We start from the raw sequence: 16,155 nt of genomic DNA on the forward strand, positions 1-16,155 counted from the left end.
TGGAGAAAGAAACTGCCATTTCCACCTTTATTTTGCCTCTTTTGCAGGTATTTTCTTGTTGAATCTGAGTAGTGGTCCTAGCACAGGTATAATGCCATAGGAGCTAAACTGCCCCACCCACAAAGACTTCGATATAAAAATGAATGTAGTTATTATCTTCTTTACATTTATTAAAATGAGCATTAGAAAGCCCACAAGGAAAGAAGTTAAAGAGTTGGGTTTCTAACTCTACAATTAAAGAACAGATCAAAATACTAGTGGCTCCACACCACCAGTTTATTAACAATGCCAACTCTTCATTAACATTCAAGATCTTAGATTCAGAGCTGAAGGGAACCTTAGAGATCATCTAGTCTAATTGTTTTTGTTTGTTTTATAACATGTTTAAATAAAACTTGAAAAAACTATTTGACTTGTCCCGTGTCATATAAGTATTAAGGACCAAAAGCAGGATTTATATTCAGGTTCTATGACCGTAAACGCATAATTCTTTCCAAAATACCACTTTGTGTCTCAATAATTTATCAGACAAAAGACAGCAAGTGTGTTTTTTTTTAAATACTGATATGTTAACACCCTCAATAGAAAATAAAAACAAATCATTTAGTCCTGACTAATAGAATGAATTTTTAGGAAATAGTTTGATTTCTTGATAAAGAAATTCTTTTACATATGAAAAAATATAAAAGAAATAATAAAAAACATACAGAGGGGAAATTGAAATACTATGTGTTATCAGTTCCATACCCATTTAAAAAAAGACTTCAATAAGGACAGCTAGGTAGATCAGTGAATAGGGAGGCAGGCATGGAAATGGGAGGTTCTGGGTTCAAATGTGGTTTCCAATAACTTCCTACCTGTGTGACTGTGGGCAAGTCACATAATTTCCATTGCCTAGTTCTTACCACTCTTCTATCTTGGAACCAATTCATAATGTTGATTCTCAGATAGAACGTAAGGGATTTAAAAAAACATATAGAGTTACAAATATGTTCTTCAAGTAAAATTTATATTTATTTACACACATACACATCTGCACATTGAGAACGGGTCAAAACTTGTTCCTGTAAGAAACAAGGTAGATTATGACTCTGTAAATAAAGAAAAATAGGCTTAGATAAAAAGGCCAAATTATTTCTGACCATTTAATTAGCTCTGAAACAATGGAAAAGAGCATACATTTGGAATCAGAGGACTATATTCAAATATGGTTCTGCTGTTGATTATCTTTGTGATCTTGGGCAAATCACTCATTTTAATTTTCTGAGTCTTAGTTATGATTTAAAAGATTTCTTTCTAATCCAACTTATTTGATTTTAGGAATTAAATGAGCAGCCAAAAGGCTTAGCTAAATAAAACTTGAATTTAAAAATCAGGAAGCCTTATTTTTAAAATTGTGCACAGGTATGTTTTTTAAAAAAATAGAAGAGAGAAAAGAGAAGGGAAGGTATGTGCCTCCATGGGAAGGCTTGGACCCCAAGGTATGGAGATGGGGAAAGAGAGGAGAACCCCCTTCTCGTAAAATGGGGTTTAGGGAAATAGCAGATGTAACGGGTTGGCTCAGAGAGAAGAGAGGGGGTTTGGAAATCTTTCTCCTTCTGCCTTCCCTCCTTAGCTAAACCTGCTCTCCCCAATTTTCTCTTGTCCCTCTTGTCCCCCCTCCACTACTCGAGACCAAAAAGGTCTCCCCTTGATTCATTCACTCACACTCATCTTGGGGAACAGATAACTTTTAATGTCAACTCAATCAGGTAATACAAAAGGAATAATGGACAGGGAAGAATGGGAAAAGGAAAGTGGGAAAAGGGGGTCCCTATCTCTATCTAAACCCTTTTCCTTCCTCCTCAAGTTTGGGGGAATTCAGGCCGTGGCAGCCTGAGCCACCTGAGAGAAATTCAGGTTGATTCACCCCTGGTTAACAGGAGCTGAGGTAAAGTCTGCTCAGGTTTCTCTTCAGAAAGTCCCTTCAATTGGGAAGTGTCAGGGGGAAAGATTTCTAGTCAACAGCAGGAAAAGTATATAACCCTCAGGAGAAAGTCTTTATCCACAACTGAGAGACCCTCACTGCTCTCCAAGCCAGAGTCTTCTCTCCTCAGGAAATTCACTCCTGGGGCCCCTCCCCTGTCGAGGTGATCAATTTCACATACTGTTCAGGCCAGCCTCTATCACAGGTATAATGAGACTTTTTTGATTAAACATATTCATGGGATCTACTAAAGCAATTTCTTTGTTCCCATATATGATGCATATTATTACATTGAACTATAATTAAATTAATCATATTGTAAGTTATTATTATAATTTTATTATCTATTTAGACAAAAATTTACTTCCCAGATAATTGTGAAAATTAAGAAATAAATCTTTTTCTGCTTGTTTAGGATGTGTATTTTTTGAAAAGACAAGGTCTCCATTCAAATATAGCTAGATATTAGAATTATTTAGGGAACCTAGATGAATATGAGAAATAAAACCAGCTTATTCAAAATATTCACTACTATCTTATGGAAGCCATTTCCAAACTTTTATTTTATTTTAATTTTTAAAAATTTATTCATTTTTCAATTATTAAGCATTCAATTTTTGTCTCTGTCCTATGTCCCCCTACCTAATAGGGAAAAAAAAGAAAGAAATACAGAACCTCAATATTATACAAGTATAGCCAATCAAATCATATTCTTAAAAAATCATTTTTCTGCTTAGTCTGAAATCTCTCTGTTATGATTTGGGCAGCATTCTTATTTGCCAATTATTTGGAATCATAATTGATCATTCAGTTGATCATAATTCTAAAACTTTTGGAATTGCTTATTTTGATAATATCAATGCTATGGTATAAATTATTCACCTAGTTCTCTAGTTCTCCTTATTTTACTCTGTATAAGTTCATTCAACTTTGAAAATGTTTTCTCTCCTTTCTCACTGAATATTTTATTCCATTCACAGATCACAATTTGTTTAGCCATTCCCCAATTTATGCCCATACTTTTAGTTTCCAATCCTTTGACTCTACAAAAAGAGCTGCTATAAATATTTTTGTAAATATAAGATCTTGTCCTCTTTTTAAAAATGTATTTATTTGCAAGATAAAGTTGAATAAAATGATGTGGACTTCGTACATGATTACAGACTGCTTTCCAGAATTGTTGGACTCATTCACAATTCCACCAACAATGCACTGATATACCTATTTTCCCACATGCTTTCCCACATTGAGCATTTTAGTTTTTCTCATTTTTGCCAATCTGATAGGCATCAAGCCCTTATTGAAATATAGAATATATATTAAACTTGGGAAATTTTTTAATTTTTATTTAACTGCTATGTTAAGGACTTTTTCTTCCACATCCAACTAATTCCCTTTTTCTGAGTTTTAAAAAATAGACAGGCAACTCTTTCACTTTCATCCCTCAGGGGATATGGATCAGCTTTCCCTCTTGTCAAGAGCAGTCTGTGTGTGTGTGTGTGTGTTTAAACACATATCTTCTGTCTTAGGTTAAATGACTTGCCAAGGGTCACAGGGCTAGGAAATGTCTGAGGTCACATTTGAATCCAGGTTCTCCCAAGTCCAACCCTTGCATTCTATCCACTGAGCCACCTCCTGCTCCTTCAGTTATGTTTTAATTATATTGATATTTAGTGGTAGGGAAGAGCTCATTTTTTTTCTGCTTCCTTCTACTCTGCCACTATGTCCATATGCCTCTGTCTTTTTGCAAATGATTCGGATAACATTCTTTCTCTAACTGATGAATATAACATTGGTATGGTGGGTATTCATAACCATGTAGAAGAAAACTGATGATAAAAATTATGCTTATTGATACAGTGATTAATATGTAAATACATCCATTTTATATACTTTTAGCCTAGTTTTTTCACATAGCAACTGAGCAAAAATAATTTAGCAACAGGCATTTAACAAAAATTGTGACACATCTCTGTGTGTATTTTGAAGCTTTTGCTGGAAAGCAAATAAAGCAATGTAAATGCTAAGAAAGAAACCCTTGATTTCTTAATGTCAATCCAGCAACATTTTTTGGGTACTCTGACCAAAACTCTAAAGATATACTATCCTTTTCAACTCAAAATTTCCCAGTCTAATTTTGGGAGAAATTAGTAAATTCTTTTTTTAATCCAGGAGGCAATAAGGCATCTTGTTTCTCTGGCTATTGTCTGGGCTTACCCTGTGATAAAAAATACCTTGAAGATATTAGTTTCATAGAAATAACAAATTTCAGTAGAAGATCTCCAAACTCTTGATTATACAGAGCATGTCAATTTTCTCCTGGGGAACTTGTTTATGAAATTATGTATCTCTCATTTTCTAATCTTGTACCTTGAAAAAATGGTTCTTGCTCAAATAAACAAGAACCTCACTTTAGATCTATTTTGAATTTCCTTTTTGAAGAAATAAAAATTTTTTGTTCTTTGTTCAAAAAAAAAATTTCCCAGTCTAATCTTCAGGATTAGGTGATTTTCTTTACTCTGAGATATACTGAGCTGTCTAGCAAAAATTGTTTCTGAAAAAAAAATGTTACCATTTTGTGATATATCTCCTCTCTTTACTACGTTTCTCCTTTTCCCATAATCCTTGTTACCACTATTCCTGCTCTCCCAATCTGGCAAGAATTTACAAATTTCTAGCATGCTCTATTTTACACTTATATGCTATACAATAAGACATATACCTGTGTTCTTTCTAATCATTTTGTATAATTCCTCTGCCGGACAAGCAGCTACTAATTCATATTAATGATTTAGTGCTAACATTTTAAACTATAGGAATAATATAGTAGCAGATCTAAAATGTGTAATATATAATTTTTCTCCTTAATAATCTGCATAGTAGTTCTTAATCAGATAATATCCAACAGTTCAGAAAATTGTGCATGTACATATTAAATTGTGTAGATGAAGAAATATTAATTTATTTAGTCATGCTTCATTAATATGCTCTTCTACATTGCCTTTTTCAGCTGTTGTCCATGACCCAAGATGACTACAAACCATCTGATGTTAGTATGTTAGATTTGTCATTTGCATGTATGTAAATAATGGAATTATAGTTCAAATTTATCTAATTTTATATCAAAATTATTTTGCTTTCAAAAATATAACAACCATTTTACCAGCTGAAGGTTATTCTGGTTGATTCTTGTCAAAAACATATTCAGTAATAAATATAGAATTAAATTAATTCACATCTTAAAATTGCTTCTGTTCTTCCAAAAATAACTTTTTATTAAGGTTTTGTCATTATTTGATGTGTATTATGTACCTTCCCATTTGCAGAACATATTTGCTTCATGGTCTCTCTGAAAATAATAAAAATATGTATAAGTAAGGAGATCTTGAAAATTCGATTTTACTGGAATGTAACTAGATTTAGAAAAAGATCATTGTTGACAATGGAAAGACCCTTTCCAATAGTAGCATCAGTGGAGTAAATATTATATCATAATGATGACAAGAAGCTGTTATAGACTCACCCGTACCTAGAATTTTTTAAACATGGAACAAACATTTTCAAACTATTGAAATATTCTAGTTGTCTTTTGGGACACTTATGCTTTTTATTTTTCTCATCTTATTTCCCATTATTTTGATTGAATTAGCATTCAATTATTTAAAACTCAAGTGTAAAAAAGTCAAGCATATCTTTCCATCATAGTGCTTTCTTTTCTTAAGATACCAAAAAAATTAGACATACTGAAGCTAAAAAACATTGGGAACATTAATCTTTCTTCTTTATATGGTAGAAAAAAGGGCAAGTAAAAAATAGCAAAGTTACAGAATAAAAATCATTATTTACTTAATATTTTCTCAAGATTAAGTTAAACTTCTAATTTGATAAGTCTAAATTTTCTTTCAGACAAAAAAATTGGACCATTTATGCAACATCAAACATCCAAATGGAAACTGATAGATTCCATTAATGATGTGTCTAATTTCAAAATATCCACATAGTTCTAAAAATATTTACTAATCTGAAAAATCAGCTGAGTATTTTATATACTCTTTAAATGTCCGGCTGATTTTCTGAAGACTAATCTTCATTAAGAGGATAAATGGTAGTAAATTATATTTCTTTGTCCCAACCTCATCTGACAGGTCCTGCTGGTCACTGTGAATGGCGCTCCTGTAGATTACCATACCATACATCCTAGCCTGCCTATTGAGAATGGGCCAGCCAAAGGTGATATGTATTCTACACCACAGTACAGATGGGAGACATCTGAGGAAACATCGGGTAATTAATGGGGACTCTAGTTTGATGTTGAGCATTCTACATGCTTTCTTTATTTTTAAATGTTATTTATTTGTTGATTATAGTATAATTCCCAGGCATCACACCCACTCTGAAATGAGAGGCACAGTTTTTAGCTGAGAGGATGAGGGAGGCATTGCTTTGGAATCTTGAGAAGTGATGAAAAGGTTTTTAATATCTGCTATGTTAAGTAGAGGAGTACATTGATTCAAGAGATGTAAAAGGATCTTCTTGCTGCAGTGAAGGCACAGTCAAGATTATGGAAGAAATTTTCAGTTGACCCAGTCAGCACAGATTTGTGACTTCCTCTAGGTCCATTCAGCAACATATGAAGAAGAACAAAGCAAATAACCCAAAGTTTGATTTTGGCTAGTTACCTCCCTTTTGGCTCTTTATTGCTGTCCTGCTGGGCAAAGCTATTCCTCTTTGGTCCTTGAACTTAGAGAATAGTGACTGACAAGCCCTTTATACTTATAGTAGAGGTAGTCTCTCGGTGACCAAGAATGACTATTGTCTTTGTGCAGTTTCATATACAGTGTACCCTCATGTGGCTTTAGAGTCCAAAGGCTGAGGCGCACAGTTTGTGGCACATGGGGCATGGGGTTCTGAAAAAGTATTGTTCCTGCAACAGCTGGGTAGCTCAGTGCATAGAATGCTAGGCCTGGCATTAGGAGGACCTGCCTTTGAATTTGAACTCAGACACTTCTTAGCTGTGTGACCTTGGGCAAGTTGCTTAACCCCAATTGTCCATTCCTTCTACTTTTCTGCCCTGGAACCAATATCTATTATCAGTTCCCAAACAGAAAGTAAATGTTAAAAAAAAGAAGAAGAAGAAAAAGAAAGAGTTCTGCCTTTTCACTGACAAGCTTCTGGGGGTGGCTTTGTTTAATCAGCCTCCTTTCTTCCTGAAGCAAAGCTCAATTCATAGCAAAAGAGATGCAAAACCTTTCTGTACAAGGTTTCTCCTCTTCTCCCAGCCTTTAGATTATATCAGAAAACAATAGCCCCAATAGTTCTTGTCTCTCTACAGCAGAGATAGAGTTTCTAGTAGCCACTCTGGCATTTCTCTTGCTAATTAGCAAAGGATGGAAGGAGACAATAGATAGGAAAAGTTTGGGGAGTTTAGAGAGAAATATGAGGCAGGGGAAGAAAATAGAGGAGACCGACAAAACATGAAATAGAGATGAGAAGGACAGAGACAAGAAGGAGAGAGAGGAAGAGGGAGAGAGAGAGAGAGAGACAGAGAGAGAGAGACAGAGAGAGAGAGACAGAGAGAGACAGAGACAGAGAGACAGAGACAGAGAGAGAGAGACAGAGAGAGAGAGAGACAGAGAGAGACTGGAATTGCAATCTGATGGAAAAAATAGGATCAGTGGAACATGTATAGCGGTTTGTCTTGGCAAGAAGATTGGTATAATGTCAATAGTAAGTGAGATTAAGAGAAGGATAGAAGAGGGAATTAATGTAAAATGGCTTCAATTTTCTCAGTAAAGTAAGGATTGAGGCAAGCACAATGCCAAGCTCTGGGGCAAAAAGAGAGATTAAAGATAGTCCTTGCCCTCTAGTGACTCACAAGCTAAAATAGGGGAGAAAACACACAAACAACACCATGCATATTATAAGTATGATAAATAGGAAACATTCATGAGAGAAGATACTAGAATTCAGAGGAATTGAGAAAGATTTCCTTTAGGTGATATTTTCCTGTATTCAAAACTGGCATCTAGATATTTATTAGCTCTATGAGCCTGAGCAAGTCTCCCAATCTCTACCTCTATTTCCTCATCTATAAAAGAGAGATCGCTATAAAGTGTACCTCTCAAAGTTGTCATAGGGATGAAATAAGATGATATTTGTAAAGCACTTAGTAGAGCACCTGATGCATAGTAGGCATTTCCTTATTCCCTACCTTCCTCTTTATCTTTGCTTGTATTAACAATAGTGTGAGACACATTTCTCATTCCAGATGTTTTTTCTGGCTTTTCCTTTACTTCAAGCCTACATTATTCTTTCTTCTTGCCCAATCAAATTGATTTTGCTGTCAACGCTTACATATACCACTACCTTCTCTCTATGGTGGCAAAAAGGACAGTATCGAAGTCACTGTTGTGTACTCTACACATGGGGATGGAAAGGCTGTATACAGTATCTACAACATGAAAAATGCTTCTGTGAATTGCTGAAATATTTTTCTCCCTCAGAAAAGAAAGAGGAAGAAGAAGATAAGGAAGATGAAGATGAAGAAAAGAGTCAAGAAGAAAAGCCAAATGTTAAAGTACATGCCATGGTCTCTGTGTTCCAGTTTATTATGAAACAGAGTTACATTTGTGCCCTCATTGCCATGATGGTATGTCTAAACTGCTAAAATAAGCAAACTAGGGTAGTAGTGCCCACAGTCTTGTTTGTTCAGGTTGTTAAATCGTCCTTCCTATTTCCAGCATAAATATATTCACTTTCTGAATGCCTTGGCAAGATGGTGACTTGTCATTTTAATTTTTCATCATATTTTTATTTTATAGATTATAAAGTCCTCTCATGTCTAGCTATACTGGGGCATCTTTCAATTATTAATACACTTCCCCCAATTTAACTCCTGAAACCAGACTTTCTCATTATATCATCTTCAGATGCAGAATGGGCTATTTATCCTAATGAGTTTCCATGTGTTCTTTGCTACTAGGAGGGTTACTCTTATTCACTGTGGAGGATGTAATCCAACATTTATATTTCTTAGGTTAGATTTCTCCCAAGCTTAGACCCTGGAACTTTTTGGTAGGTGTGAATTTTCATGACAGTGTTAGAAAAAAACATGTGGAATGTGGCTGTGACAAAATGAAGCACATCAACAAGATCCAAGAAGTATCCAAATCTGAGCTGTAGAGTACAGAGGCACTAATGTCCAAATGATGGAGTGTATGCAGGCACATTGTACTACTGAAATTTTACATAAATTGTGATAAGATGCAATCAAATGTGAACAATTTCAGGGAGAAACATTTGGTTGGATTCAGTGGTTAAGGTGATTTTTAAGAAATGAATCATACCTGAGAGGAGTGAATACATGGTATCACTTACATGCCTTCTCTGATGTCCATTCTCATCACTGCAAAAATATGGCCTTGACTGGAAGATAAAGGAAAGAGGTGACACAATTTCCACCCTTTCTATAGGATAATATTTAGCAGGTTTGAACATATTGTTTAAACCTAAAATTGTTTCTATAGGCAAAAGAGTCAATTCTCAGTTCCACATTTGGACAAATTGCCTTCAGGGAGAAGTAATGAAAAAATGCCATTACTTGTAAGAGAAATAGATTTTTCCCAAATAGGACAGAAAGATTGCCAATTGAATAGATATCTACACATAGCTATAATTGCATGTGATAACAATTAGTTACTGTTATATTCAGAATGTAATACCAAGAAAAATTCTTCACTTTTCAGATTGAGCAAGGTTCATTTATGATTCACATACATTAATGATAATTCTATCTGGCCACTCTTCATATTTTACCATACCTTGTGATTCTTTGTATATATATTATATATATATATGTAAAAATATAGATAAGCACTATTCATTGTATGCATTGGCATTACACATATATGTGTGTATACATATATATATATATATATATACACACACATTGGGATTACCAAATGCTATCAACAGTTTTAATGAATATCTGCATCTTAATATTTAATGCACTCAAAATGGTATTTACCACAATACTTCTCAACAAATAAAACTCTTATTTTCCTAAAAAATAACTTAGTTTGGCCATTTTATACAAAGTAAACACTTTCAAAAGGAGATTAAAATTCACATTTTATTATTTGACAGAAGAAGTCTACTGTAAAAACACACTTAACAGAGCAGACTGCCCATTCAGAGTGTGGGTCTTGCTTGGTGCCATTTTGTTGTTTTAGCAGAGCCAAAATATTCATTTTAAACATTTCTCTTTTGCACTGAAGATCCCTATTTTATCAGACTTCTTCATAGGCAGACTTAGGTTTTCAGGGGAGCCAGTCTGTCAGAATGATGTATATATGTTTATACGGGCTTCCAGAATATGAGTACATAAAAATGTTCACAAAATGCCCAAAATGAACACAATAAGCATTATAATATGTTTCAAAATGACATTTGATGGCTACTATATTAGACATTTTACCCTTAAAATGAAGGTAGGAAAAGGTATTTTCACTAACTTTACAGCTCTCTCTTTCTCTCAGTAAGCATGTGTATAAGTAACTAGCAATCTGTTTGAATTCTAATGCCTGTCTACAACTTTCTTTGATTCACAAAAGAATGAAAGAATAAGTTTCCTTTTCTTATTGTCATGTGCTCAATCAAATTAAAGGTGATCTGATTTTTAACAAACTCTAGACATGAAAAAAGATGAAAAAACTAAAAGTGAGGACTTGAAGTTGAATATAACCAGAAACTCAAATGGTTTAAGTTCCCTCCTGTGATGTAAATCACAACTTATTCATTCATGCCTGCCTCTAAGATGAAGCTTTTATCAATATTCTCCCACAAGCTTGACACAAGACTTCCATCCTTCCTGATAGAGGCATTCTTCACTCTCTAGACATTGAGAAATGGAACAAAATGACTGTCCAGCTGTCATCCTTCAAAATTGTCACATAATTTGACCCAACCTTTCTTCCTATCATTTAATTCATAGATGGCATGTATTCCTTCCCTTTTTCTTTGAATTTCATCATTGGTTATCTCTTACAGCCTGTGTAGCCTACCACCATCTTCATCCTCTTTCTCTGATATTAAAAAAAATTCTTCAGAGATAGTTGAACTTCATGTCAGTATGTCAACAAGCATCCGTTAAACACTTAACTCTTTGCCAGACACTAAACCATAGACACTAAGACAGATTTTGACTTTAGTAAACTTATATTCTAATGGAGAAAGAGGACAAATAAACAGAAGAAAAGTTGAGGAAGAGACCTGAAGTTATGGAGTGTGGATATGGTAAAGAAAGTCTTGTTGCATCTCAGAGAGGAATGAAGACATGGTTGGCCTGAGCATCATCCTTAAATAGAAAAGGAATAGACATCCAAGAAAAGAAAGGCAGTAGGAGAAGAAGCTACTTTCAGTGTGAATTACAGGGCTAGAGTGAGTTTCCAGGACATAAAAGATTTCAAGGAAATAGAGGAGAAAGTTGACAATAGCCATTTAAAAATAAAATGAATTTTTGTTGATATTTTATATTGTTATTTTTCAATTGTTTTAGTTGTGTCTGACTCTTTGTGACCACATTTGAGATTTTCCTAGCAAAGATACTATGGTGGTTTTCCATTTCCTTCTCCAGCTATTTACAGAAAAGGAAACTGAGTTTAAAAGGGTTGGGTGACTTGCCAAAGGTCATACAGTTATTCAGTTCCTGACATGAATTCAGTGCCATATTTTAACTCAGGAAAATAAGTCTTTTTGACTTCATGTCCTGTATTTTATCCGTTGTGTCACCTAGCTGTCCATATTTTATAATACTCATGTCCTCTAAACAACTCATTTATAATTAACACGTTACTATAAAACCAAAATATACTTTAGGGAAGCAATGCAGAAAGCCTGGGGTAAATGTTTACTTGTCCCAAATTGATTTTATTTATAAAACTTTGCAATTTTGTGGTCACAATATACTCTTGATAACCTATTTTTTCAGGAATAAAGATTATGGGGTCAATTGGAATCCAGATAACTCCCCAAACACTTTAATCTCTTCTCCCACAGAAAAAAATTTCAAACATACTTACAACAGCTAATTTAGATGAATCACCTTCTTCAATAATCAAGTGTTGGACAATACAAGTTGATTTAAAAGAAGAACTAGCAACTGCCTTTGGGAATAATTAGCAAATAAATTACTTTCATTCTTTGAAAGAAGTTGGGAGACCATTGGCAAACTTCTTCTTCTAGCATCCTTTCATATTCCTCTGACTTCATTTTCCACTGTATCCACATTTACACCAATTTTTAAACCCTTATCTTCCATCTTAGAATCAATACTATTAATTGGTTCCAAGGAAGAAGGGTAAAGGCTAGGCTATGCCTATCAAGTGACTTGCAGTGGGTCACACACCCACGAAGTGTCTGAGGTCAGACTTTAACCCAACACCTCCCATCTCTAGGTCTGGCTCTGAATCCACTGAGCCACCTAGTTGTCCCCTATGCCAGTCTTTAATGATGAGTTCTGCTTGTTATTGCCAAATTTTCTCTAAGCAAATCCTAATCCTTCTTTATATTCACCAACTAATTGGCCCCATCAGCATGCCCCCCCTCTCCCTCATCTATGGTGGATCCTTTATTGCTGCCCACAAACACATCCAAGTCTCTTCCTGAAAAAAAAAAACCCTCAGTAGTTGTTATCATGCCCACTATTTTCCTATATCTCTGCTCCACTTCTTAGCTAGTCATCTTGAAAAAGTTATCTATATGTGTCAACTTCACCTCATCTCAACACATTTTCTTCTAAACCCTATGCAGGTTAGCTTCTGACCTCATCATCAAGTTGAAACTGTTCTCTTTAAATTTACACAGGATTGTTTCTTCCCAAAATCTAATTGTCTTTTCTAGATATTCATCCTTCTTGACTTCTCTGCAACATTGTATACTGATGACCACATTCTTCTCTTGGATAGTCCTTCCTCATTGGGTTTTCATGATTCTGCACTTCCCTGATTCTGCCTCCACCTATCCTGACTACTTTTTCTCAGTTTCTTTTGCTAGATCTTTACCCATGTCACACAGTAACTGTGGATTTCTGACCCACCTCCAATGATGTCTCAAATACTCTTCATTTTCTCTCTACACACTTTCATTCTGTGATCACATCAGCTCCCGTGGGTTTTGTTATCATCTCTGTGCAAATGATTTACAGATTCAGTCCTCGTCTATCTCCTGAGCTGCAGTCTTATGTCAGCAATTGTATATTGTACATTTCCATCTGGAAGTCCTTTAAACATCTCAAACATGAAGTATTCAAAAGAAAACTCATTGTCTTTCCTTCCAAACTCTCCTCTGCTCCAGAAGTTTTCTCTTCCCTTCAAAGGCACATCCTTCCAGTCACCAAGCCTTTCCATCTAGATAATTCTTTACTCCTCTCTCACCCTAATTCCACATGTCAGTGTTAGCAGATTTTACTGTTTCTTCCCAATCTCTCTTGTACTCATCCATCTTTTTCCGCACTCACCAAACTAGCTCTCTGTTTCAAGACCTTATCACCTCATGGCTAGACCATTGAAATTTTCTTCTGATTGTTTGTCTTATCTCAGTCATTCCATATTCCAAACATAATTCTATCCTCAATACCTGTCTGACATAGTGAGCGCTTGATAAATGTTTGCTGATTGAATGATAAAATGAATACCATTTAGACATTTTGATCAAGACATTACAAAAAGTTCACCTTTGGATTAACTTCATATAGTTGGATTCATATGAATAGATTCTGCCTTATATACAACATATATTATATATATATACATATGTATATGTGTGTTAAATATTCTCTTAGAGAAATGAAACTCACATCAATATTTTAGCATACCCTAAATGTATCTTATACTAATGGTTCTCTAACTCCAGATATGGGTCATATGAACCACTGTGCATGCACAGAGAGAGAGAGAGAGAGAGAGAGAGAGAGGGAGAGGGAGGGAGGGAGGGAGAGAGAGAGAGAGAGAGAGAGAGAGAGAGAGAGAGAGAGAGAGAGAGAGAGAGAGAGAGAGAGAGAGGGAGAGGGAGGGAGGGAGGGAGAGAGAGAGAGAGAGAGAGAGAGAGAGAGAGAGAGAGAGAGAGAGAGAGAGAGAGAGAGAGAGAGAGAGAGAGAGAGTGCTAATATCTAATCTGTTCTGGGAAAGAAGATAACAAGAATGGTGGCCAAGAGAGCTTAAGATCATTTGTGCTATCCCTTCTAATATAGGATAGATGTAGAGAGTTTTAAAGTTAGGGTAGAAGACTTTACAAAAGCCCTTTCAAACTATATAACAAAGGTGGAATGAGACACTGCCACTCTACAAAAACAACTGTCATTAAGGAAATATAATGCACATTTGTCTTGCTCCCTCAGAGCACTAAATACCAGCATTTGCAGTGTCGTGCTCTCACCCCAATTAATAAATCATCCTCAATGCATGTACCATGACCAAAGTCAGGCTTTTTTATTTAATCAAATTTTAATTTGCTAGAATGAAAGGATTTTAAAATTCTATTAACCATTATGAATCTACCTTTTTGTTTTGTTTTGTTTTTCCACTGAGGCTTGGAGTATTACATATCATAGCTGGCTGACTTTTGTGCTATTGATTTGGTCTTGCACTCTTTGGATGATTCGCAACAGAAGAAAATATGCAATGATCAGTTCTCCTTTCATGGTTGTTTATGGGAATCTACTACTGACATTACAGTACATATGGTCTTTTGACCTTGAGGAAATTAAAGAAGTCCCAGGATTTTTAGAAAAAAAAGCACCAACAGAACTTGCATCAAAAGTAAGTGGAATGGGTAGCAATAAAATGGGTGGATATATAGTAATAACCACTTCAAAGGGGAAAAATTATAATAATCCTTCAGGTGCTAAATACGTTTTTCAGAAAAGAATAATTTTTATCAAAAAATAGGAACTATTTTACTCAATTATTATAGCCAATAATTCATTCTTTTAAACATTTATATTCTAAGAGGGAATATGTTGGTTTTCCTTGGACTTTTTAAGCAATAATAAAATGTTTTGTAGCAGAGATATCAAGTATTTTCCAGCTATCCACAAAACTGATTGTGACTGGAACCATATTAAAAAGTATTAAGAGTATTTAAAAATAAATTAAAATATGATACAACATAATTAATATTCATTTGTGGTTTTCTTATTAAATGTGTAGCATTGGGTTAGACACCACTGATTTATGCTAAAAGAATGTTTAGAAAAAAACATGAATGTAAACCCAGGGACACAATACAAACTGCTTTGGGTTGAAATGTGCTGGACCTATACCTACCAGTTAAATAGATGGTGCACATCTGTAAGGTTACTTAACCCATTAGAGATGATCAGTGAATATTAAGAATATAATTTTCATGCCTTTTCCCTGACATTAAACACACCTTTTTTGGAAGTTGAAAATATTATTTATACTTAAATTTTTATTTAAATAGTTAATATTAATTAAATACTAATATTTAAAGGTTTCTTTCCCCCAGTGATAGGGGATTGATATATCTTTGCTTGCAGATGCTTCATTATATTTCCTAATTTATATGAGTTTCATTTTATTAATAAAACATTCATTTATGAATGTTAGATTTTATGGTGTTCACTATCTGTTTTATTAACGAGATGGTAAACACTCAGCATGGAACTTATTATGTAGACAACAATCTAAAATTGCACTTATTAATAATGACATTACTTATTTAAGTTGTCAAAAAAAAAAAGCAAATAGCCTGTAGAGGTGGAAATAACAGAAAATTTTTCTGTTTCCACTTCTCAAATGGAAATGTTGTATGGCACCAAGTAGATGCCCTAATCCTTTATAAGAAACTTCAAAATGATATTATTTGGGGGGAAGAATCTATGAAATGTGAGTGATTTCATTATGGTCATTATTTAGTGAGCTGTGAAATGAGACAGCCACCAAATAATGTCATATTATTTACATATACACAGATATTTTGTTCCCTTACATTTGGTATTTGGATACCCAATCACTCTCTGGGATAATGTATTTACTTAAACTTGCCGTCATCCTGGCAGGTATAATTTCCAAAATATAAGTCACCATGACAGGATTATACTCAGACTTTCTCAGGATTGTCGGGATTAGTCTGTTGAAAATCCCCTTCCTACCCACCATCTCTTTGAAAAC

The 16,155-nt window shown here is 34.5% G+C and overlaps 1 protein-coding gene across 6 annotated transcripts in view; it reads left to right on the forward strand.

Moving 5' to 3' along the window:
* PIEZO2 (piezo type mechanosensitive ion channel component 2) overlaps nucleotides 1-16,155 on the forward strand; it is a 551,033-nt gene that overhangs the window by 405,437 nt on the left and 129,441 nt on the right. For 5 of the 6 annotated variants that reach the window (XM_056823644.1, XM_056823640.1, XM_007487722.3 and 2 more), the window contains exons 10-13: nucleotides 4,977-5,015; nucleotides 6,112-6,250; nucleotides 8,470-8,615; nucleotides 14,551-14,781. In XM_056823644.1, coding sequence (XP_056679622.1) covers nucleotides 4,977-5,015; nucleotides 6,112-6,250; nucleotides 8,470-8,615; nucleotides 14,551-14,781 — 555 coding nt within the window. The remainder of the gene's footprint in view (nucleotides 1-4,976; nucleotides 5,016-6,111; nucleotides 6,251-8,469; nucleotides 8,616-14,550; nucleotides 14,782-16,155) is intronic. The other variant, XM_056823641.1, reaches the window with a different exon arrangement.

The sequence above is a fragment of the Monodelphis domestica genome, chromosome 3 (genome assembly GCF_027887165.1).
Source record: "Monodelphis domestica isolate mMonDom1 chromosome 3, mMonDom1.pri, whole genome shotgun sequence".
Taxonomy (NCBI): Eukaryota; Metazoa; Chordata; class Mammalia; order Didelphimorphia; family Didelphidae; genus Monodelphis; species Monodelphis domestica.